The 26,486-nt window shown below is 38.2% G+C and overlaps 1 protein-coding gene across 2 annotated transcripts in view; it reads right to left on the minus strand.

Annotated features, from left to right (window-relative positions):
• GALC (galactosylceramidase) overlaps positions 1 to 25,721 on the minus strand; it is a 31,584-nt gene extending 5,863 nt beyond the window's left edge. The window contains exons 1-15 of one of the 2 annotated variants that reach the window (XM_066188613.1): positions 25,521 to 25,721; positions 24,556 to 24,624; positions 22,624 to 22,687; positions 20,482 to 20,595; positions 18,999 to 19,138; positions 16,797 to 16,835; positions 11,388 to 11,518; positions 9,033 to 9,188; positions 6,871 to 6,995; positions 5,574 to 5,701; positions 5,026 to 5,115; positions 3,654 to 3,743; positions 3,172 to 3,316; positions 2,597 to 2,777; positions 180 to 343 (exon numbers count right to left, since the gene is read on the minus strand). In XM_066188613.1, the coding sequence (XP_066044710.1) occupies positions 180 to 343; positions 2,597 to 2,777; positions 3,172 to 3,316; positions 3,654 to 3,743; positions 5,026 to 5,115; positions 5,574 to 5,701; positions 6,871 to 6,995; positions 9,033 to 9,188; positions 11,388 to 11,518; positions 16,797 to 16,835; positions 18,999 to 19,138; positions 20,482 to 20,595; positions 22,624 to 22,687; positions 24,556 to 24,624; positions 25,521 to 25,688 (1,804 nt within the window). In that variant the 5' untranslated portion in view covers positions 25,689 to 25,721. Of the gene's footprint in view, positions 1 to 179; positions 344 to 2,596; positions 2,778 to 3,171; positions 3,317 to 3,653; positions 3,744 to 5,025; positions 5,116 to 5,573; positions 5,702 to 6,870; positions 6,996 to 9,032; positions 9,189 to 11,387; positions 11,519 to 13,504; positions 13,633 to 16,796; positions 16,836 to 18,998; positions 19,139 to 20,481; positions 20,596 to 22,623; positions 22,688 to 24,555; positions 24,625 to 25,520 lie in introns of both variants that reach the window. The other variant, XM_066188614.1, reaches the window with a different exon arrangement.
• Between the last annotated feature and the right edge of the window lie 765 nt (positions 25,722 to 26,486).

The raw sequence follows: 26,486 nt of genomic DNA on the forward strand, positions 1-26,486 counted from the left end.
ATGGGGAATGGGGAAAGCCTTCAGATGCTTTCTCCACATATGAAAAGTGACCATCATAAACAGGTTAAATTCATAGTAATAACAAATGAATATAAAATCTGAGCGTCACCCATTTTTATCGAAGTTATCAAAATGACATGCCCATATGCCAGCATCCATTTTGGCAAAGGGCTGCTTACCTAGGTCACCAGTGACTCTGTAGGTGCCATCGGAAAAAACCCAGAAGAAAACTCCTCTGGTACGTCTCACATATATCCCACCATTGTCAACTCTCCCTGCAATAAACACGCCTCCATCACGAGGTTTTTCTATGTAGATGTCACAAGTGACTGTCATGTTTACCCTGCAAGAGAAGTTCAGTGTTTAAACAAGGAAGGAATCCATTTTTTTGAGTAGGCAGCATGTAGAAATTATTTGATTTCCTGAGATTATACTCCAGCTCAAGCGGAAAGCACTGTGTTATGCCTGCAATGAGAGCTGCAAAGAAGAATAAGGCAAAATACTACCAGAACCATCAAATAGCACCTAGAAAAATTACACAACTTCCTCCTCCCCAGAGTTGCAGTACAAGGCTCTTAACCATAAAAGTTCATTCCTTTTATTAATGGATCTACATCCAATGTCTGAAAGCACTTGTAATACAGATACAGCCATAAGGTCACTTACTTAAGGAGTAATAGTTATCCATAATTATTTACAGAATGTGAAAAGACTCTCTGTGATAGCAGCTCAGCTGATAACTAAATCAGAGAATATCTACTGTAGCAACTTTTCTTCTCACCTCTAACATAGTAGTAAGAAAAACCTGAGCTTTCATTCTAATGTAATGCTCCAGATCCTTGAATATACAGGCATTACACAAAAAAGATTACTTTCTTGCCTCCCTATTGATCAAAAAAGAGAACCCCCCCATTTTCCTTAAGCCATTATAAAGAGACTCAAAGCAATACAGAAATAATTACATAGTAATACTTTCAGAATATACCTAAGTTCAATAAAACTATCAGAGAAAAACCACTAAGAAATTCAGGGTAAGAGAGCAAAAAGCTTTCACATGCACAAGCTTAAAATCCAAACTAAAACCAACTAAACCATCCTGAAACTGAATCATGATAAATTGCCATTGACAGCTGAAGTATCATCCCACTGAGAAATTTAATGCAAAACTGGCTCAGAATTCCAATAGCAGGTGCTCATTGTTGAAAATATCTGCCAGGGACAAGTTAAATCTTAAACTGAGGATAAAGCAAACAAACTTGAGGGCCTGAAATTGAGGACTAACATTATGAAAAGTTACAGACCAGTAAAACTTGAATAATAAACTGAGTATTCAGAAAGCAAGCTTGGTTTTGAAAGCAAGATGAAGACTCAGAAAGAAACGGAACCAAAATAAAATAATAGGGTGTTTTAGGAATCTCAGTACAGTAATTTAACAGTATGTCCCATGTAGCTGTTATAGGAATCACTGAGTATGATTTATTAATGAGGGAAAGTTGATTATAGGGGAAACATGAGATTTTTCTTTACAGAGGGCTGCAAAAGAAAACATCAGACAACTGAAGAACAACCTCCAAGTACAAGAGGGCGGTATGCTTCCAGGCCTTGGATCAAAGTGATTCAATCACACCGCCAGGCCTGAAATTAGAAGTGTGAAGCATGTTCTGAAAAAGCATTTGCCAGATCAGTGATCTCATTAAAGAGAAAAAAACTGACAGAATGGCTATTTTAAAAAACATATCAAAAGAATGTAGGTTTCTAAGCTGAAGAGAAAGTTTTAAATATGAAGCTTACTGTTACATTAAAAGCAAAATTAGTTAGCAGGCTCTTTCCCAAATGCTTATTTAAATAAACATTATTCTAAAGTATGCTGCTTGATTTTGAATAGCAATAAAAAATAACCATCCTTATAGCTTCTAGCAATTTTTTAGCTCCTCGAACGAATTGCAATTGCAACCATACTTTTATCAAAGCAGTAAACCTCAGTTAATTTCACCCAGAAATAAAAGTGGTTGAAGTAGCATTGGCATCAAATCCACACAATTCTAGGAACTGCTCAGAAGATGGCAGTCTGCAACAAATACAACTGAACTATCAATGAAATAGTCTGAGAGTTATGAAACTGATCAAACTGCTAAAAAAATAACTCAAAATTATGTAATTCAAAATCGATCTTTTTCTTCGTCCAATTAAAAAAATAAGAAACTCAGGGAACACAATGGTGTTTCTAGTATGCCAACTCAGATCCCTTAGTGTAGAAAATTAGCTTGAACAAATATGCCTAGCAGGACATAAGCAAAAAAAAAAAAAAAATACTAAGACAAAGCAGCATTACTCTAAACAACCAAGAAATGTGGCGGACTTCCCATCTTTTGAGAGTCATTTAGAAAGACACAGTTGATCTTTGGCCCTGAGCAGGGCTCAGTGACTTATAGAAGTGCCTGAATCATCGTTCCTACATGTCTACAAAGAATCTGAAGGCAAAAGCAAAAGCCCTCTGCCCAAAAGAAATGAGGCTTGAGACAGATGAACTGATCATTACTTGCACTGGTGAGGAGGACATTTCCCCAAACGCCACTACAAAATAGTATTTACATACCACTTAAAATTTCCTATGACACTGATGGTCTGGTCTGCATCAGACACCCAAGTGATGGGCCGTTGAACCACCACCTGGCGGAGTGTGAACACATGATCTCCTGGGTCAGAAGCATTTACAAAGTATTCAAATACACCTGTCTGATCTGCAAAATTTGGGGCTTCACTGAAAGGTGGATTACCTGTTCAGAAAATAAAATACACATCAACTCAAAAACATTCTTTTTCTGCAGTGTACTTGTTTTCAGAAATTTCCCCTGAAAAGTTTCTCCATATTTTTGACTTGCTGTATCAAAGCAGTCCCCAAAATGCAAGTTTTTAAGCGGACACCAGTTTTGCAAACACAAGAACACTAGGTAAGACATTAAATTAAATACACCTCAAGTGTATTGCAAGTGTAAGGTGTACACTCATACAAGTGTAAGTTGTTGGAAAAACAGGTATAAATAAACAAAAACGAAGCAGATCTTCAGGCTACCTCATGTAGAAGATTTACATAGCATAACTTACTGAATTCCTACATTACAATTATATCTGTGTGTGAATTAGTTTTTGGATAAGAGAACTCTGGCTTACCTATATTGAAATCATCTTTGTAACTTGAAGGAAAGGGCTGAGGAGGCGGCGGCTCTGGCCAAGCACATTTCCGTCCTGTCTTGAGTGTGGTTAAAGTGTAGACTTCATCCACATTTAGATCTAAGGAAAATCTTCCCTTCCATACCTGGAATTGAAGAGAGCTCAAGCTGAAAAAGTTAACAACTTAATGACAAAATACCCAAGTGGCAGAAGTAAAGATCCTCCAAAGTCCTGATTTAAGGCAAAAAATCCCATCTTCTTGCTTCCGCATAGATTTAAGTATCTCTTGGGAATTTTCAAAACCCCTTTTCCCAAACTCTTTATTACCTCCTAGTAAGCTTGTATATAGCCAGTAAAACTGCAAACAGCCTTAAAACACGTCCTAAATGTGCAGCTTAAGCATGACAGTTGAGGAGTTTCACCAAAGAGGGAAGACACATCTGACACTGAAGAGTGACTGTAATTGAAACCTATCAACTTACATTTACAGGACGGAGTTGCTGGAAAAGACTGGAGCTTCCAGATTCAAAATCAAGTCTAGAATGCCACACTTGAAGGGTTTCCACCATATACTACAATGGAACACACCGCACAATTTATAACACAACAACAGCAAAATAAACAACCTTGAATATTCAACTTGAGTAATACCAGTCCTCTATGGATGTCTAATTTTTGTTATTTTAAAGCTGTTGATCACATTAGAGGCCACAACTCTACTCAGCTAATCACTACATATCATTAGCCTTGCATTTTAATAGATTATTCATCAATAAGGCATTGTCCTAACATGCCCTAAGTTGCTTATAAAGACAGAAAGCACTGCAAACAAAGACACAATCTTTAGCTTCCGTATCACCAACAATACACCTGAATACAAGCTCTCCTCTGAGAAGTAACTAGACTGAAATAATATCTTGCTAGTTTCACTTTAATGAGGCCTTCAGTCTAGTTGCTAGTTCTTTGATTTTAATTTTTGAGCGAAATATTTTACTTTCACGGCTCCAGCCTTCTGCAGTACTACAGCATATCAACTATTATGAGTTATCAGATTTTAATCACACCTAACCCCCATAATTTCTTTTCAGTTACCAATATCAACAACAAAGCAAGTGACCTAGAGCTTGGTTTGCGTAAGCCATCTGATATTTCCCCAAAAGGGAGCTGAGTATCCAAATTGACACTCAGTTACTTTTCCTAAGTGAACCATTTTATTGTCAAAAGTATCATCCAAATTATCTCCTAAAGGAAATTATTGCTGCCAAAAAATCAAAATCAAATTCCAAATAAGTAACTGTCAACTTCTGAGAAGGAATCATCCGAATCAACTAACAATGACTCCCTCCAGTTTACACTGTAAAAGTACAGTTCACATTTCAGAGGGGAATTTACATCAGCAACATTAAAATGAAAATAAATCAACAACAGGGAGATTCTCAGAATATCTATTCACAGGATGCAACAACAAAACCTACAGTAAAAAATCAACTACAGCTGAAGTGAACTGATACGTAGAAAGGCTAGTGCTGGCCTGACAAACTATGTCAGCATGTCAGAGCACCCAGCCTTGGAATAAATTCTAAAGAAAAATTTAGTTGCATTTCTATCCTGCAAAATTTCTTTTTCAATACACAGACAATTAGACTGGGAGGCAGCAATTCTACAATTTCACTTATGACATTGCATCTCATGGTAAAACAAAACCAGAATGCTTACAACTTTGCCAGGTGTGAAACAGCCTCCAATACTGGGGACTGTAAATTTCTTGCTAACCTGTGATACTGACTCGCATGTCAGATTTTGAATGGCAATTCATTTTGCAAGGCTGATCAAATGTATCCAAGATCTACTTACAAATGACCCCCTGAGGTAGAAAGTTGCTCTCTGAGGTACGACAGTGAAATTTGGCAATGGAGGCCTGATACATTTAGAGTGATTATGACTCTGAAGAAAAAAATAAATGTAACAGAAGAGACACATATTACTAGAATGCAACACATGGCAACACTCATGAAAAACCTGCAGCACAGAATTGAAATTAAAACAGCAATCATTTATTTTACTGTTATCTTAATAGCTGCAATTACAGTAGTTTAATAATTTTATTTTGAATACAGATTTTAAGAAAGCACATGATGTAACTTCCTCCCAGTGTATCATCCAATTAAAGCTAATGTGTAATAAAAAGATAAAGATGGCATATACATTGGCCTCCAGGAAGTCTTAACTAGGTATTTAAAGTTCAGATAGAAAAAATGACCTCTAGTGAACTCACTAATAAAGCTACAAACAAGTATCCAAGAACATCCACAGATACCAAGCTATGTAAATCAAGACAGGTTCTTCATAACAAAACACTTCCTGTAACTTTTTTAGTCCACTGGAATTGCTGATGCACATACCATAGTTTCAATAATGATGGTAAGGTTCCCCAAGCCATCTGTCAGAGCCACAAAACTGCCACCTCCTTCTAAGTGTCCATCCACTTGCAAGTATGACCAGCCTGGCTGAGTAAATTGTGTGGTGTGTGCTGAGATAAAAATCAGAATACAATAATTAAAACTTAATAAAAATGGTACCATTTGAAGGCTTAATTAAATTTCTCTCTTATACATGCTGATAAAACTGAAACCTAAATTGAGGAAGGAAGTAATAGAACTTCCAAAACAAAATTTACCTATATAAGAGGAAAGATTAAAGAATTATACTATGGCAAAATTAAAAATATCAACACTATGGCAGAAAAAGTAGTTAAAATGATAGCAATTATTTAGACATTAAGTACAAACTATATAAGGTGATCGTGTCCATTCAATTTGAATATTCATCACAGTTTTGATTTCCCCAAATCTTTTTTTTCTTTAAATAAAGTTAACATTTGAGGCAGATAAAGCACAGATGAGCAACTCCATAATGAATAACTAAATAAGAAGAGTTTTCAGAAAGTAAGTGAAATTATCAAAGAAGACTAGGACCCAGATCATGAAAATCCTGAGCAATATGGACACAGGAACAACTGCTCTGCTGTTCTGTTCATGGGAAACTGACCATTTCTCCTTTAGTGCTTTTACATATACAGGTAACAAGCAGAAGAACAAAAATTAAAGCATTTGTCTTGTTCCTCCTTGGTGGCACTCCACAGTTGCTCTACAGAACTGTGGCAAAAACAGTAAATTATTACAGGAATACAGAGTAGCCAGTGAATCCATGTCCATGGACACTACATGAACATGCTTCCCCTTCCCCAAGCTCAAGGAAATGCTGATTTACACAAGCAAAGAATGTCAAGCAGGAAAAAAATACAGAGGTTCTTTGTTTCATTTCACAAATTGAGAAGTACCAAATGGAATTGATTGACACTCAAAGATTAAACATAAAAAGGGAAAGGAAACAGGAAAACACATGAACCTTTATGGGCACTTCAGAACAAAATAGTAACAGCTATAAAGGCAGTAGCTTATTAATTTCTGATACAGCTAAAAGCCAAGTATAAATATTTCCCTTACTATTATATCTTTCTGCTTTCCATTGAAATGAGATTATTTTTTTCTTTCTTAATGTATTCACAAAACGTTCCACAAATCTACCTCAATTTGGTACAAAAAAAATACACATAAAACCATTATATATACAAAGGCCTCGGAAAATAAAGTGATGTTTGGGGTGAGATCACCAGCTTATAACTGCAAAAATTTTCACCAGTAATCCAGATAGGAGATTCAACTTTATAGTGGCCACTCCACGGCTCCTGTGCTGTCATTAATCCACATCGACCAAAGGGTAACTCCTCATAATAACTAGCCACCAGGTTCCATGCAATTGTTCTGGAAGAAAAACAAGTGTTTTCTCAATTCATATGGATAGTATTAGGCTAACTTAGTACAAGAATCGATTCCTCCGTTTTCTCCAGCTTACAATGAAAACAATTAGGGGAGTGGAGGGAATATCTTTCTAGCTAAAAGTAAAAAAAAAAAAACCACAGGAGAGGAAAATAAAGCAAATCAGCTTCCAGTGTTGAGAACTTCTTCAAAAAATGGTAATAAATTCCCTGGCTATGGCACCACAAAATGTTGTACATTAAAAGAAACATGTATTCCGGGTAAAGGCTCCATTTGTTTGGGTTTTTTCCCTGTTCTGAAGGGAAAAAAAAAAAGTTAGCAAAGTCTACAGCTTTTTGCTAGGTGTTGTTTAGTTGAGGTTTTTGTGATTGCTTGGTTATTTCTGTGCATGGTGGTAGTTGTTTTGGGTGCAGTTTTTTAGTGAAGCAGTTAAGTACCACCAAAAACAATATGCATCTTTACCTATATAAGTAACAAACAGAAAACAACTTTAACCAGCCACCCTCGAGGAGTAGTTGCTCTATCCTGAAAAGGATAGTCACTTCACAAACTTTGATTTGGCCTTCACTGAAAATGTTTTGCAAGGACTTTAAACTTAAGACCTCTGGGCCTTAAATATGGGAATAGAGCTTAACAGAGCAGTTAGGTAGAAGGCAAAAGCTGTCAAACTGTTTTGCTATGGCATACAGGTGAGTACAAAGGCCTCATTCTAAAGTCACTGCCACAGACTTATCACACTATACATACATACAGAAGAGATCCTGGAGTTCTACAAAAACGTGACCATAAAATCAACAACTCTTGAATTGTAAATTCAACCTGCTCACATCAAACTTGTTCTGTAGATTTCAAACTTAGAAAGAAAAGTAGGAAACTCAACTTCAAAGGAAACAAACTTAGCAGAAAGATAAGCTGCCTTTTGTCAGAAAGATTTTGTTTTCAGTATAGAAGCCAAGATAACTTCACTGTTGGACATCTGGACTTGGAACTATTCTACAATAATTTATAAATACAACACATATGCCTGGCTGTTAGGCTGTGAAAGGAATGGGGCATTTATAATTTGAAAGGGCTTAGAAAAACTGAAACACAATGGGAAACTAAAGACCCCAAATTAAATATTAAATTATATAAGGATTAAGAAATAAGCAGAATGATCAGGAATTCATGTAGGAAATATTCATCTGCTTGAAAATTTCAGCTTGCAGAGAAAACAAAAGATTTGTAGAAACCAGATGACTAAAGAAATTTTCCTTTACAAGTATCAGTGATTTTTCCTGTGCTCCACTTGAAGCAACAGACAAGATTTTCCTTTATCTTTCCAAAATGAAGTTACAAAGAATCTAAAAGCTTTAAAAAATTTTGCTTACATCTTGAAGCCTACATTTTCTTTATTCAAACTTTTTCTTTCAGATTACCAGCTGTTGCACCATAAACATCACACTATATTTTCTATTCTTTTCTAAAACTGAGTGATGTAATTTCCCAGTAAAGAGAATTTTTTTTCACAGTTTTCAGTTTGGAAAGAAAATGTGCAGAAAACAGTAAATTTACTAAAAGACGACAGCATGTTTAAGAATGGATTCTGTGGAAGAAATTGTAGGGAAAAATTAGATAATTACATCTGTAATTATCTGTTTAACTGAAGACAAACAATCTGATAAAGACCTTTTAAGAAAAAATACAATAAATTAGTTTTATTATTATTTTCCTCCAATGGTTTTGACTTGTTAGCTCTTCTTAAGGACATTCTCTTTTAAATAATTATCATCAGTCTCAAAGGCATCTGAAATTAACTGCATAAAGCATTGAGTACTGGGGAACAAAAATACATTGAAACTTGTGGGACTTCTACCCCAGAAAGAGGTCAGAACAGCAGACTTCCTATACTTGAACTCAGATCACATTGGGGTGACTTTCAGCTTACCTGTTTTGTCACCAGAGCAGATGGATGTGTTATACCGCATCTTAAATAATTCTTACACCCGAAGTTGAAAGCGAGCAGCAGTGCCCAACACTTACGAGGTCATGTTCCCGTTCACGTAGTTTTGGTTGAGGATCCGAGCCCAGCAGCCTGCACCAAGGTCATCATTGAAAGTACTGTAATCTTCTGAGGACCACAGTTTCTTCCCTGTTAACACAGCATTTGGCACTGTTTTTGTCCCGGGATAGTGAGCCCTACACAATATTTTGAAAAGAAAGAGCACTTAGTACAAGCAGAAAATCAGTGTTTGGAAGTACATACAGCAGCAATGATTCACTTGCTTCAAGCTGAAAATGAAAAATAAAATTGTTTTGGAATACCACAAGTGGAAAACAAGAAAATTGAACAAGGGGGAGCTGTAACATTCCAGCGCTTTTAGTATTTACATCAGTAGGTTATTTCTTCTGCTACATGATAGCAAATAGATAAACTTAGATTTACAGATACCATGCAATTTTCACAGCTTGCTAAAGCAAATCTCTGTCCTGAAAATTGAGCTTGAAGATGGTCATTACCATGATGTAATGAATAAAGAAAATACATGCTAACTCATACTATCTTAAACAAAACCATAAATAATGTAAAACCAACAATAAGATACAGCACTAGGCATTATGCTAAGAATTTAGTTGCATGAATGTCTTATAATTAAACATGAACTTGATTTTCTACATCTTTTTTAATAAACTCAGGTTTAAAAAAAAACATGGTAGTTGGACTTGAGAGGTTACAGAGGTATAAACTGATAATAGTTGAAACATATAATGATAGCTAATCGTCTTTTCAAGGTCTTCCCTAGTATGACGAGAGATCCTTTCTCCCTATGGAGACTGATTATACTCAATCACAACACTGACCCACCATGCAAGGTTTGTTGACTGAAATAAAACCTTTTAAACCACTTGCAGAAAACAGGGTTGCGATTTTCCTCAATTATCACATTCACTGAACACAATATGTACACCAAAATGAACCTATTACCTTTACTATTAGCCTGCAACTTGACAAATTGATACATTTGTGGCAGGAATACAAGAAACACCAGTTTTTCTAGGCTGACTGTTGGGGTTTCTTACATTATTTTCCCTCTAGTGGACAATGAGCCATTTTCCCAGTGTTGTAGTCCTTCATATGTAGCTTCACTAATGGTAATGTAACAGATAGCAGGGATTTTAGCTACATTCTGCTCTGCTCTACACATTACTGTGTATTTCCCCTTTGGCTTGGAAACCTAAGTAGTGCCTTAGCACCAAGCAAAACGTTTTTCTAATGGTATAACGTGCACAGCTTGCAAAAACAACACAGAGAAAGAATAATTTGACTTTCTACACTCCTGAAAAGGTGTTTCTTAAGTGTCAATATCCCTGCTGAAATAAAAGCTGAAAAACACAATAGAGTATTTAATTTCCCTGATAAGACTGAACCAGAGTAGGGATGTAAAACTTACATTTATAAAGAGTTAAGCAAATACAGCTTACTTAGTGTAAAAACTGTTGAGCTTCTTTCAGACATGATCCAAGACTCCACCTATGAAAATCTGCCAGGAGGATACTGTTCATGTTCAGATCGGGGGGAGGGACTGATGGCAAGGGCTGGTGACACTGACTGCCTATCTGTGTTTGCAGAAAAAGCCTTTCTTTCTACACCTCCGGTGGTTCAGATATATAAAGATGAATGGAAAAGTCTCAAACTGAAGCAAGGAACTGACACATTTGAAGCATGTGATTGGGTCAGGCACCTAGGCAGTAAAGTTTAGAGCTACTGTAAAAAGAAAAGTTAATGAGATTTTGTACATGTATTTCCATTCAGCCATCAAGTCAGTAATCAATCTCAAATTTAGTCTAATAGTAAAATATTATATGACAAAACACAGAACTAGTAAAACAAGTCAGCTGGTTGCATGTTTTCCAAATGCAAATTTGTCCCCAAAACATCGTAGGAACTAAGAATCAAGCCATTGTGACTCAAAGAAGAATCACAGCCCAAATTAGTTTCTGGATCACAAACATTTCAGTAACAAACCAGTGGAAATTACAAGGCTGTGTACCAAGTTGTAAAGCTTAAGGTATTTTTGCATACCAGTTAAGAGTAACCAAAACCCTCAGGATAAACAGTGTTGTCCCAAAAAACCTTCAATCCATCAAAAGTGCAACCACACCCAACAGCAATCTTCTACATGACAGAAGGCTCCTGATTCAATCAAAGGTTGAGGCTCTTACTGAGACAAGAGCTGTGTGATTTGATGTGGGTTAGTAAGAAATTTTCATAGTACCAATCTTTTTCTTGCCGGTAGGAATACAGAGAGGTAAAGCTTTGGCTGTGTTAGTTATAAATAAGATGAAGACAACCTATAAACAAACCACCAAGAAAGAAGAACAGAGAGAACCCCCTACCCAATCACATCGACCACTCCATGGAGCTCAGAGTCAATCATCATGACAAAGGAAATGGGCTCCCACAGTCTATCGCTGGCTATGATCCTCACCTGCTCCAGACCATGCTTATCCAATGTGTACCTCAACAGCTTGGAAAAAAAAAAAAAGGAGAGCAAAGAACAGAGAGAAGGGAAAAATAAAAAAATTGGTTTTCAAATTGTCAGAACTTTATATTGGGAAAGGCAGCATCTTCTTCAGCATTAGCTGAAAATCTACGACGTTTCAATTCATGTTTTTGCAACTGGGACAACTGTTACACCAAACAAAATGCACAAGATTGTCAAGCACAACGTGACTTCAAAGGATACCTTCCTCTTCTACTATACTGAATTCCAAAATACATGATAAAAGGAAAAATTAAAAATGTTTTGTTGTTCTCACAGACATAAAAGTACAGATAAAGACAAAGCATATCACATTTCATGCAAGACACTATTTGCAGATCAGGTACTTAGATGTTACAGCGCTGATGAGTAAACTACAAGATGTGCATGAACTTTCTGAAACTGAGCATTTGAAGGACAGACACCTAAATACTATTATCTTTCACTAGGTCAGCAAGAACTCTCTATGGTACTTAGTACCTTAAAGTCAGCACTGGTTGAGAAACATGGTGTTCTCATTTTGTACTTACCTTAATTTCTCAAAAGATAACAAAACCACTGCATAGGAAAACCTAACTCTTCATTTTTTGTTATCAGTAGTGGTGGGGGAATTGGGGAAAAATCTGTGTGACATTCAAGAGAAACCTCTGACAAAAAGAACTTGCATTTCAAGGAACAACTAAAATATGTCTGGTTTTGTTTGTGCCGCTAAAGGCACAAACAAAACCAAGTACTCCTATCCTTGATTCTGCCAAGCTTTTAAGGAAACAAAGAGCTATACACAGTCAGTGCATTCATTCTTCAAGCCGTATTGCCACGGAAATCATTACTTAAACATTTCCTAATGCACCTGCTGAGCTGCAAGTCTTGCCTAACTTAAGAAAATTTTTAAAGTTTATTTTAAACCAAATGAGTTACTCAATGCTGACACTATTAATTGGTGTTTCTCAGGCAGCCACTTCCAGGTGATTGGTGTTTACAAGCTCAACACATACGATAGCTATTTCTTTATAAAATCCCTGCTTAACTGACCTGCTATAACCCTTGAACCAGGCATTCATTTAAACTATGATGAGTATATCATACTTCCTTACATACAGAGGATAAACGGTACATGAGTGACCACAAGAATGTTCTTATCACAGTAAGGTTAATAACAGAGATACACAAGTTAACAAATGTAATACAAGTGAGCAATTTGTATCTGCATAGGTAATTTCCACTGGGAACATGTGATTTTTTAAAAACTACATATGATTTTGAGAAACCAGAGATTACAAAGAGGGCAAGAGCAGCAGAGTAAGTTGCCAGAAGCAAGTAAGGAAGTGTCTTATGGAACAAGTCAAGGCAAACAGTAAAGTTGACATTTGCTGAAACACCAACAGAAGGTGCCAAAACCGAGATAGGCTATATTAGTTTACAAACCTTGCGTGCTTGTTTTTACTTCTATGTTACTGTCAGTGCCGTGCATTTCTATTATTATCTGTTATCAGACATAAGCAAGAAATAGGAACTTCTAGCTCTAGGATATGACCAGAAAAATCTCAACTGCAGCCACAGAAAGTCCCAGGGTGCCAAGTTTCACTCTGAAAGTTCAAGTTCACCCAAAATGAAAACCAGTTGCAGACCAAGAATTCAATCCTAAGGTTTTTTGACTTGGAACATGCACATGCAGATTAATTAGAAGTTTCCTGTCATTTGCTAGTGCTAAGAAGCCTAAAACACAGCTCCTAAATGGACACTTGAAAGAAATGATGGAAGAATGATGAGGTCAGCTTACATATGTACCAAACTGAAAGAAGAGAGAAAGACAAGAAAGAATAATCCACCACCACTGTACACAATGATGGAAAAAATGGAAACAGGTAGGAAGTATGAAATAAGAATATATGACTCTTGAAAAAGGAGGTGAAGACTTTCAGACAAGAAGCAATAGCAGTGTTTAAAATGCCTCCCTTCTCCCACACTTACCCGACTACCTCAATAGCATCATTAAGATAGGGATCAACTATCATCTCATTGGAGACGTTCCAATCTCCATCCGCAGCGATGATGCCAACGTTCCACAGACCCAGTCTGTCCAAATACTGTCGAAGCACCTTAGTAACAGATAACACCACTTAAAGTACAGCCTTCATCAATGAGGCAACATGAAACTTAAGACTGAAAAGAAGAACTTTGAAGGAGTCAGTGGAAGCCTCTATTTACAGACCAGGATGGATAAGAAAGTTCTCGCTTCTCAAACAAGACCTATGGTGGCAACTAAGACAAAGTTAATGGTATTTTTAAAACTGAAGGGTTATCATTGACATTGAGATAAGTCACTACATAGAAATGAGCTTCTCAACACTTGGATAACTTTTGACACCACATGTGCACACATATACTCCACCTGGACACTCTCAACATACTGACTCCCTGGCATGCATCTAATTCATTACACAAAAGTAATGGATTTATCACAAAGTCAGTCTTGTTATGCTAATCTAAAAATGACAGCTGGCTGAAATGTGGAAGTGGACATACCTTCCCAAGTGAACAGAAGCAAAAGTTAACCTGATCCCCAAAAAAGTGTATTGAAAAAACAGCGATTGAAGTTTTACAATAGAAAAGACCTATCCACGCAGCTCTCTACAAGAAAATCTCTGCCAAATCCCTGTCCTGTTCAAGTGAAGAGCACCTAAACATTTTTTTCACTGCCCATTTCACTGAACAAAAAAAAAAAGAAAAAAATAATCCTCGATGTTTTAAGTGTTTAGTACTTAAGTTTACCCACTACTTGGTTTTGATGTTTCATTAACTTTCAGAGAAAGCAATGAATAAACCTAGAATTGCACATTTACAACAAAACTGAGGGCAATCAACTTCAAATTCAAATATGCCAACAGAAAAGAATTCCTATTCTGTCTTTCCAGTTTTTCTTTACTATTTCACTGTTAAAGATGATAAACAGCTCATATTTGTCTGTGGAACTTCTTAGGTAAAATATACACACACAAAACATACTCAGCCTTCATAGTTAAGAATGAACCATACTTATAGAGGGCTGGTACCATCTGAAAACTCAAACCAGAAATTAAAAAAAAAATAAAAAAAATAAAAAACATATTTTCAGCAGCATGCACATACAGATGCATCTGAAAAAACCCAGACCACAGTCTAAAATGCTTTTTTCAATTTTAGATATGAAAGAATTATGTACTGTGTGCATGCATGCATGCATAAAAAAGATTCTGCAACTTGATTCAAAGATCAGTAGGCATGAACCCTTAAATAATTTCTTGTAATAGCCCTCCTGGCAATGTGAAGAAGAATAGGGAGCATTTCTATTCTTCATGTAGTCAAATAAGGACAGAAATCAAGGTAAGTGTTGATGACAACCAAAGCCTAGATCTAAAACTAATTAAGACATAAAACTTACTAAGAAGAAAAGTAGCCATGCAGTTCTATTCAGCTGTTTGAAACCTTTGAAACACAAAGTCTACCAAAAGAAAAATTCAAAATACTAGAAGGTCTGTGAATTTAAAGTATTCTAGCTACCTAGACACTCAGAAAAATTGCCTAACCAGAGACAGCTCAGAATAACAAAATGAATGGTTGCAGAATTTCCATGCTGAAGAAGAAGTACCCAAAGACACAGAACTGCATGCACCCAAAACCCACTCCACAATAACACCTGCAGAACAGCTCCCTCACACCCAATATTCATATAACTGGAAGATCAAGGTCTTCTTGAACAAGAATTTAGGAGCATTAGAATCTCCATTTCTTTCTTCTTTTTTTCCTACTTATTAAGAAACGTAACTAGTGCCTTAGTGGATGAAGTATGTAGAATAACATCTTACAAGTAAAAATTAAGCCAGATATCCAAGAGCTTATCTGTGATGTATTTAACAGGAATTACAGAAAATGTTTGGTGTGCAGCAGTACATTTCAGTATCTTAAGCTCTTGCCAAATGGCAGACTGCAAACAGCACTATCATACTGATGAGAGAAGTGGTGCCAAGTATAAGAGAATGAATGCTAAAATAGGTGTTTAATAAAAAACCTTCTATCAGTTAACATACAGTAGAAGGAAGGACAAAACTTTTCAGTAAATATTTGGGTGATTTTAAGGTCAAATTTTAAAACAAATATTCAGCTCTAGAAGCCAAATGCTCAGTCCCAATTCAACAGTATTCAAAAAGCTATAAAGTAGAATGCAGCCCCTAGACTCAACAGTTTGCTCTCCATATTCTTTCTCCCCACATGAGGAAGTCAAGACAAGCAGATGAGAAAGCCTCAAGGTGACATCACACAGATTTGGGATTGTCCAGCCTGAAGAAGAGAAGGGTTTGAGGTGACCTAATTGCTGCCTTCCAGTACCTGAAGGAAGCCTACAAGAAAAGATGGAAAGGGACCTTTTCCAAAAGCATGTAGTGTAGGACAAGGGGGAATGGATGGGAATACCCCATCCCTGGAAGTGTTCATGGCCAGGCTGGATGAGGTTTTGAACAACGTAGTCTAGTCAAAGGTGTGTCTGACCATGGCAGGAGGACTGGAACTGGATGATCTTTAAGGTCCCTTCTAACACAAGCCATTCTATGATTCTCTGAGTCCTGTTTCCTTTTAAGAAGAGGTAATGCCATTGTGTCTTAGCCTTAAAGCAACAACAAGGAAAGGAACAAAGCAGGAGCTTGTGCTTAAGATTTCACTGAAAGACAATGTAAGAAACAGAAGAGTTTTCAAAGCAGGGCAGGGGGGGCTGCAGGAGCATTCAGTAGTGAGAAATATAAGAGCTCTCTCAAGGTTGCGCTCTTCCAGCTTTTTGAACAAAAGGTACTGAATTTTGCAAAGTTAAAAATGCAGAGCCTTTACTGTGGTTTAATAGCAATATTTAAGGGTACTGTAAATACAGAATTTAGCTACAGAATTTCAAGCAATTCTAGATCTTGGACTTCTAGCTATATCTAAGCTGGTATAAAGATGATTTAAATTTGTATGATAGTAGCATCAAGTGAAGCTTCCATTAAAATTTAGAATGCTAACACTTAGCATACACTGACATGCCCAAAATTCAAAATAACAGTTTCAGACACACAAAATAAATAATCTAGATATCTGAACGTGTTATCTTTCCACACATGCAACTACAAGAAATAGAGTTCAGTAAGTGATATAGTTGCAGATTTAAGGTCCTTTTCCTACGCAAATTCAGAAAAGCGAATTGTTTGTGTATGACAGTATGACAAGCACTTCACAGAAATAAGAAAAGAATACATACCTTAATGTATTTGCTACTAAATGCCCTTTCATTCCATATCTATAAAGAGAAAAGTAAAATCCATTTAGAAAAATCAGGATATGTCAATGGAGAATTAAAGATTTTATTTATACATGTAAGATTATAGGATCCATTAATCAACCCCATGGCTTCCGTGTGCTAGAGGGAAGTGCTGGTTGGTTTTGTTATCAGCTTTTCTGAGGAAAATTGTGTATGAAAGTTCATAGAAGCCATTTGTTTGTCTTTCTCTAAGGTCCCCTGACTGCCTTCTCGCTGAGAAGAATGCTAGAGCTGCTTGAGCTCTACAATGGCAGCAGTGTTACATTACCAATGGCTCTACAGTTTACTAGGGATCAAAATTGAGAAACACCTTGTGGCTTCAAGGTGTGGCCTAATGAATGGGCCCCTGTCGCAATACATGGACAAGAGAGAGCAAGAATAACTCACATATTGAACAAATCGATGAAGCTTACTGTTCTTTCTAGTTTACACAGGACTACACCCAAGCTTGAACACAAAAGAGATCCCGCATATTTTAAGTAAACAGACACAAAATGAACTAATTTCCAAATTCCCCTCTTTTATGGAAAGGGAGTTTAAGTTAAACACGGATCAAAATTCACAAGCAGGAACACTGGTCTTCCTTTCTACCAAACCCCCTGGCCTGTAAAACACATAGCCAGAAACCTTGTTTCTTTCTTTTCTAACCACAACATGAACACTGTGACTGAAATTCACCAGTAAAGGTTTAGATTACCCAGCAATGTACAAGCGCTTTCCTGCAGATAGGGTAAGTACAATTGATTTTAAAGTTTCTAAATCTTTCTAATAAATGCTAACGTGAAACTTCAGAAATGAGCCAATCAAAGCCATTACTTACTGAAAGGCTCATCTCAGCATAAAGCATATAAAGATACAGAACAAGTACTTACAGCAAAAAGAGTGGTAAAGGCTAACCTTGTACAACCATAATAGCATTGAAATTGTTTTGAAAGTTTCTGAGCTTTCACAGACCTCTCACTGATTCTCTGTATTTCAGATTACACCCACAAAGAAATGAAACAATATGCAATATCACCCCATTGCCTGGATAAGCAGAAATTCCCTTTTCTTAGAAGGAGAGAATTTATAAGGCTGTGAAGTAAAAACACCAAAGTCAGTATTACTCAAATACATGAAGCGCAGAACTTACTTTCTACTCCAAGAACACAGAGCAGAGAAAAATGTAACAGCAATGGTTCTCCCTGTCCCCTCACATGAATTGCTGGAGTATCACTATGTTACACACAGTTCAAGACTGACCCAACGGAAATAAGACAGCAGCATCTAGGGAGATGCAATCCCAAGGAAATACGCATGAGATAATACCTCCCCACATTGCAGCAGAAAGGTCAGACTTCTGAGGGATGGGAAGCACAGTTTTAGAAGCTTTGCTCTGGACTGCTGAAGTGATTTTCAGCATTTCTGCAGTTGAATTTCTCATAGCAAAATATTTAAGAGTCCAAAATAACTGGACTTACTTTAACTATACTTATAGTTAAGTAAGTATAGGATTGATTTTAGAGGAATCCTAAACACACTTTTTTGCTCAAATAGTGAACTGAAGGGTTTTTTCAGATTATCTGCTTCTCTCTCATCTCCAATTTATGACTTTTATTTCAGATATTCATTCACTACTTCCATATATTGCACTGTAGGACAACACAGTAGTTGTACTGTAAAACATGCACATTTATCTACTATATATAATGCAGGTAAAAATGGAAAAAGTTGTAGAGGACTGCTCCTCTGCAAAATCACAACCATATTTTATGCTGTCATGTTAGCTGACTTTCAAACTGTGTTAACTGATGCTTTTTGCTATCTATAACTGCTGAAACACAAGCAGAACAAACAAGGCAGAAAAGAAAAAAGAACTCTCAAATTCTTTGGCAACTTTGTTTTAGAACTGGGAAGGTAGGAACCATTCGACACTTGTTCTGCTTTAACAGCTATCATTTCAGGAAGACTTTAAACTAGCACAATTACTGCCTTTCCCCTGGCAACAGTACAAGCCAAAACTGCAATTACAGAAAAAAAAAATTCTCTTGCCACCCTCCTCCTCCAGTCATCAACGAAGACAAAGAGGGGCAAGACCAAGATTTTAGGAGTGAAGATAGATAAAATATACGTAAAATATACATGAAATTTTGCTTTACTGACCCCAACATAATCAATGTCCAAATCATGATACTGTTTTGCTCCTAATATCCAAGAAACAATATAGTAAGCAGTGATATCTGGATAGTCATAGGGCCAATTTTCACCCTTCCCTATCCATCCTGGAAATGCCCAAGGTAGTCCTGGAAAGAGAGAGGAAAAACAAATGAAAAAGATAAGCAGTTGGTCTACATTAGTCAGTAAGCTTCAAGAGCAAGCTGTAATTTGCTCTACCTAAAATGAAGAAACAGATTTGCACTTGAAACTTGCTTCGTTCCAGTGAAGGCAATGAAATGTAACTTATCTAACTGCAGAGTATGGTCTAACACAAATTATGATCAAAAAATTAATAGCTGCTGTTTCTTAACGAGCTAGCAAGCATTCATTACTAGAGAAAAACTGACTACGTATAATCTGTAATTTTATCGTACTAGCTCTAATGGGTTTAAAAATTCAAAGATTTTAGGATAAAAAAATATACAAAGCTAAAGACAAAGGGTCAATACAGAACATGAAAAATTGTTTGTCTCCTGAACATGAATTGCAGAAGACATGATGATCTGATCAAAAAAGAGCAAAGAAGATGAGGATCATGAAAAAGCATTTCCAAGTCCCAGCTGTTCACTGGATCTTGTAGTAAATAAGAAAAAAAAAATTAATCTAAGCAGATGCTGCTAAGTGTCCAGCCAATTTGTATAAGATACCATAGGCTAACTTAAAAGTAAACCCACCTTCCTTTGTTGACAGCTTGATGTGAGGGAAGAGGGATATTACTAATAATTACAATTAGTCATAAACAGTAGGCATAACAGAACCTGACTGTCAAATCCTGCACCAAGCCTTGCTTCACAGCTCGATATGGTAAAGCCCCCTGGAAGGTGGGGGAATCAGACACCTTTTAACCAACAGATTTCTTCCCTTGTTTCATGTGAAACACATTTTCAATTTCCCAAATACAAAAACACAACCTAGGATTCCACATTTGTATTGCCACAGCACACACTCAGTCAAAACAGGAAGAAAGAAAACTCTTAACAACTACACATGTGGGACAATCAGAAGACCAGGATCACTACAGTGGAGAAGAGGTGTGTGATTGGTTTGCTATATGAACATTCAATCAAATGCAGTGTGTGTAAGATTTACATATTTATACTTTATCCCTCCTGATTTTTTTTACTCAATTATTCAGAAATTCATCTCTCATGATAAATCAATCATGTTCATTGCTACAAAAGCATTAGTTACTTAATACAAGCACATTATTAGAGATTTGTTATGCTATGCTTCTTGTCAGGATGTTGTGCTACTGTAACAAGGTAAAACACTACAAGCATCAAGACAAGCTTAACAAATATTAGAGATTCTACTTTTTCTACTGCAACAACAAAACATCTCCCCATTAAAATGTTACTTAAGGGTCAGATAGGTAATTTAGTCACGGGAATAAAAAGGCATTTAAATCTAAATGCTCAAAGCAATTTACCAATCAGTTTAATTTTGGGATTCCTCTTTTTAGCTTCTTTCATCAGCCACCATTCATAGCCCCGGAAGTAGTTCTCATCATTTTCATAGTGCATATGGGAGGGTTCAGTACCATCTAGGAAGGAAAGAGACAGGTAGCTCACAATTATCTTCTGTGTCATAAGCGGTTACACATCATAAAGTTTGCTGCATTGCTCATTAACATAGCATGCAAGCACATATCTCCAACATGGCTCACAAGTTCCTTGGTATGTATTTCAAAGCCAAAGGAACAGTGGGAGGTAAATGCAAGATTTGCTACCCTTCATTCTTAGCATATTAACTTAGCATAATTTTAATATTTTTATTTTGAAGGGCTTTGGCCTGCTTTTAACATCAGATGTGGTTAGCTATTAGGCATTTTCTATCCCTAGCTATGAAAACACTAAGTCTGTATTTGCTGTTGTGTCATATCTTGATATTAACAACCACTAGGAATGTTACAGCATTAAGATTAAGAGGAAAAAAATCATTATACAAGCAAGTTATCTCTAAACCAAAAAACCAACAAAAGAAAATTGTAATTTGTTTCTTCTGCACAAGCCAAGCCCAGGGAGTGAAAAGAAAGGAACTACCATGATTTTTTCCAATTACAGGAAAGAAATTGCGGGGTTTTTTATTTTTACAGTAACTTTTTGCAACTTTCACGGTGTTCTGTGACGCCAGAAAAATTGGAATTCAATTTTGGAATTGAATGCTATGTGCTGAATTTCCTCAAGCAAAGGTAAACAAACTAGAAAGCTGCAAAAGAATCAAGCGTTGCATGGGAAGTCATTACACATAAAAGTCAAGTAATAACTTGTGCACATGACTACAACAATTATGCAACTGATGTTAAATCGTATGCAGAGACCTCTTCCAAATGAGACTTTGTTTTAAATGAAGCCTGCTGAAACAGCACATTTCATCACAGAAAATAGGGTTGATTTTTTACCTTACTAACACTTGGCTTTGTGTAAGTTTGTCAGACACATAGAACAATTAGATTTCAAATTTAGGCATCATATCACATTTCAAACGAACTCCTGATCACACCTCTGAGGCCAGAAGAAGAGCTGCAGTCCAGTGCATTGAGATATATGCATCTTATTGTTTTCCCATTCAAAACTGGAAACCATCACACAAGCATGTGACATTCTCCTTAGCCAGCAGTAGGAGTGTTTGAAGAGAAAGTCTGTGCATGCCTGAAGACAATTCCATTCCCCCCCAGCCAGCAATTCATTCCCAAGCTCTTAAACCCAGTATAGTACTTTTCAGCATTTAATTTTTTTTTGTGAAGCAAATGCAAGAATAAAAAACGGTATCTAATTATAAAAAACACAAGACATTACCGAAAAAAGTCTATACATGCAAATATATAAATACAAGTACTCGTATATACATGTGTATTTACACAAACATATATATACAAATATATATTCGTTATAACACCACAAAAACAGATTCTATGCCTTCTATTTATTAACTGAGTCTGGTTTTAAGTCTGCTCCTGATATGGCCAGATTTACTTTGAGAAAAATGAATTAAAAAATGAATAAATAAATAATTTTTTTAAAAAAAAGCTGCAGTCTCTGCTTCTCAGCTTTTGGTCACAACCAGTTACTAAACAGTTTCTCATATATGTAAATGTAGTAGGTAGGGTAGACAAATTACATCAAGACATTTTCATTTGAAACTCTTCCCAGGAAGAAAAAAAATACTGCCTACTGCCAGTCAATGCCACTCCAGTGAAACACTGCAGCCAATTAAACCAAAGAAATGTACCTGTTTCTGATCAGATGCCTTTGCATTTCATGCTTTTAAGACATAAACTAGCTTATATTCCAAAACTCAAAACTCATGTGTGAGAAATGCTCTGCAACTCAGAAACCTACCAGAGGGAAAAAAAAAAAAAAAGAATTCATTCGCTCTAGAAAGCAACATATTAACCATATGATAGTGAGAACCGCTTCCAGAATATTGGTGTAAATCTCTCTTGTACAAGCCATTCCGGCTTATTGCAACTCAGTTCAGCTATCTCCATGCCTCAGCTCCATGTGCGGCACATGTTACCTAAAGCATCACTGAAATGAGGAGTTAAATACTGCTCATGCAAAATCCATACCTGTTGACTGTGCATCACCTCCAATCTCTACCTTGAGAATTTGTAAAGAAGCACCAAAATTTGGCTGTGGAAAAAAGAGACAGAAGAACAGACAGAATCCTGCTGTTAACAAGAAGAATGAGATAAGTAAGTGTTCAATTTTGAGCATGCTGAAAATGCTTTTTTTACTTTTTTAAACACCCATTATAAATGTAATGAGAGACTACATAAATTTCTGCTTTTCAAAAGAAAATCCACCAGGATAAATAGTGGATTGATCTTTAAGCAGTTTCATGGACTCTTGCACCACTAACAACACTTCTCCACAACTGTGCAGATTTTAAATTGGTTATGCTCAGGAAAATACTAAAGCACTATTAAAGCAGAACACAGAATATATGAGGAACACAGCAGTATTTTAATTAGAAGTTAAACTCGTTTTATTCTGAAGTCAGTATTTTTTATTCTTTTCTGTAAAGTGTTTATGTGAAAGAGCATACATACAGGTCAGGAATAGTCTGGAAACTACAGACAGATAGGCAAGACTGGAAAAAACTCACCATACTGGAAAACAATTGGCTAGTCCACTATCCCCTTCCCTTTGTATCTGACTGGTGGAGCCAAACATAAAATTCAAGCTCATACAGGTGATTCTACTGCCAATATGTTTGTACAGCCAATAGTGGCTTAAGAGTTGCTCAAGTCAGAAGTTACAATTAATCATTATTTTAATAACCACGAATAAGTTGGCCTCCTCCATGGAATGACCCAAGTATAATTTTGGTATCTAAAAATGTTTTAAGACATAAGAATGTGATTTTTTTAAAAAATGCTCCATAGATGACATGTCTTTTGGCTTACAAGTCTGGGATTTTTGTTTGCTTTTAACAGCAAAGCAAGTATTTCCAACTTACTATTTCTCTTTTTGACATTTTTTGTTTTAAACTTCTGACATATGTGTTCTCCCATTCCTATCATGAAAGTTGACTGACACTAAAAGACAAGGAGAACAAGGCAAGGTACACCCCTCCCAGACATGACAGTTTAAGAGGTTTTGGTAAAAGAGCATGTCAAAAATTCTCTGAAAATCATAAGGTCTTGAGATTTTCTTTTACCACATGCCTAATCAGAACATTCACATTAGTAACACACAGCTTTAATCTCAAAAAAAAACATCAGCTTTGATTCCCCAGGCACATATTACACCTTACTCTACCCTTGAAAATTAATTCCTTAAACTGCATGATAAATTATTCCCCTCCAGCCATCTGGATTGCATTACTTGAAAGTGACATGACATCCTCTTCCAGCAGAGTAATTTACAGTGCCAAAAGCAAAACAAGCCATTAATGTCCAGTGCTATAATCTTACCGTATATTAAGTTGGGTAACTCCTTGGGTTACACTTGTTAACTAACACAGCTTACAAACCAATGAACTTCCTACACCGTCTAGAGTCACTGCAATTGTCCTTGAGAATAGTCTGGAATGGATATGCTGCTACAAACCTGCAGTCTGCACAGTCGAGTTTATGCTCTGTTACTCCATCTGTACTCCAAAAAAACCCAAACTCTCTAAGACACCTTTGCTTCAATCACTATGAACAGCTAAACTCCCATTTTAGCCACAGAAATGACTTATGATTTAGCCCACGCACATGATCAAATATATCGCTAAACACATTTTTGAAAACATATTTTCAAAACACATTGTGAAAACACGAAAGGAATTTTCACAAAAATATGAAGAAACAGTCTCCTGAACAAAATCCTCAACAAAAACAACACCTAAAATTTAAGGTTCTGATAACAATCAACATTAAAACATATGTTTAGCAAGATGGGATTTTGTCTGATTTTAGGCAGCATTGAATGTACTATAGGAGTTCCAATATTACACAGTAAGAAATTCTGCACAAAATTAAATGTTATTGTAGCAGAGAAACCAACTTTACCTTGAACAGGTAATCTAAAATCTGGGAACGATAAGGTTCTTGGTAGTTCACTAGGAGTCTAGATGTGGCCTAAAATGGAAAGAAAACGTGAAAATGTGAAAACACAAGTTTCAAATGTTTAACCACATTCCAGTTTTTCAGTCTACGCTTTTTACAGAGTTAATAAACCTACAAAAATAATTACAGCACCAGGAGCCAAGCCCCTACATAACTTGTTTCTAAACCTTCAGCTGTGCATTTCTCGTTTCACGGGTTGCAACTGCCTTGTACTCCAGTTATCTGGAATTTACTGCAGAGTCCAGAGAACAGGGAAACAAAGAGATCACGCGGCTTTATGACAAGCAAAAGACAGCTCCCTCCTAGCATAACTTCTCCTGGTCTATTCAACTCTCCCTGCTTTGTCTCACCATATGCCAAGGCAAGGGGAGCTCAGAGGGCACGCAGACAGGAGGCCAAAGCAAGCAAGCATCTCAGCAGGTCGAAGAGGGGGTAAAAGCTCCGGGAATCTCACGGCTCTGCTGCCTGGACCACACGAAAGACGACGAGCGGCTGTGGCTCGTCCAGCATTTTATAACGCAGGGACTACTAAGACCCTCTACATAAAAACCCACCCTGGCTTAGCTGTCCTCCACCAGCGCCCAGGATACTAGCCCTGGGCAGCCCGAGAAGCCACAGCGCAGGTGGCCGGAGGGCTGGCGCAGAGCGGAGCCCGGCTCCATGTCCCCCGCAGCCGGCCCACTGCCCGCACCGCGCCCCTCAGCGCCGCCAGACCTCCCCGGCCGCGCCCGCTCACGTCGTGCGGGTGTCCGCACACCCCGCCAGTCCTCAGGGCTCCCCTCAGCAACATCCCCGGCCCAGGCCCCGCCAAAGTCACCACATGCTCCCACTGACGGGATGCCCAGCCCAGGAGTCCCTTGCCGCGCCGAGGAGGGTACCAGCACCGCAGCCCCGGAGGAGCCGCTCACCCCGCCGCCGCTGACAGCCCCGATCCCGTCGAACTCTCTGCCCAGCCCGTTGGCATCGTCCAGCACGTAGGTGGCCGCCAAGAGCGGAGCGGCGCCGACCCTGGGGGGCCCCGGGCCGCAGCTGCAGGCAAGCAGCACAGCGCCCCAGAGCAGAGCCGCGCAGCCCATCCCGGTCCAGCTCCGCTCCCGCCGCGTCCCGCGGCCGCCCCGTCCCTGCAGCGCCTCCGCACTGCTCGGCAACGCCGCACGTGACCGCGCCGCCCGCCAGCCCCGGGGCGGGGCGGCAGCGCCCGGCGCCGCCATCCTGCTCGAGGGAAAGGAGGGCAGGAAAGGCTCCTCACCCAGCCTGTACGGGCAGCCCCGCCCGCCTGAAGTCAACAGCTGCCATGTTGAGAAAGGGCACGGCAAGCTGGTGAGGCGCGTGTCGCCATGCTAGAGTCGGGCACTGAGCAGCGAGCGAAGCTACTGCGGGGCCATCCCGAGAGTGCGGACGCCGCACGGCTGTGAGGCGAGGCGGGGTTTGTGTAGGAGCGCGACGGGAATGGCGTTCAGGGGCCGAGTCAAGCCGACCGTCTTTTTCGGGGCCTCTGACTCTCCTTTTCGGGGCCTCTGGCAAGGCACGATACTTTTCCCGGGCCAAGAACTGCGTTTCCTAGTGCGTCTTTCATTTCCAGACCATCCCAGCAAGTTGCAGCCGGTTTCCTGGTTTTGCGCCGCTCCCAGGCTGCCACCAAATCCCCTGAAGAGGCGGCAGGAAGCGGCGCTTTGAAGGAGCACATTCCAGTGCGCCCTGAGAAGGATCTTTAATCGCCGCAGGGGCCGATGCGATGTGAACCCGCACGGGCCCTGCCCGCGGAGGTTGCTGCCCGGGGAATCCCTCTTGGCCCCAGGTAGATCCGCAGCTGTGTCAGCAGGGCCCGAGAGAGGGATGCTGAAAGTGGGGTTTAAATTACGACAGGCTTGAAC

Source organism: Chamaea fasciata, unplaced genomic scaffold, assembly GCF_029207755.1.
Source record: "Chamaea fasciata isolate MVZ Bird 193981 ecotype frontalis unplaced genomic scaffold, bChaFas1.0.hap1 SCAF_7, whole genome shotgun sequence".
Lineage (NCBI taxonomy): Eukaryota > Metazoa > Chordata > Aves > Passeriformes > Sylviidae > Chamaea > Chamaea fasciata.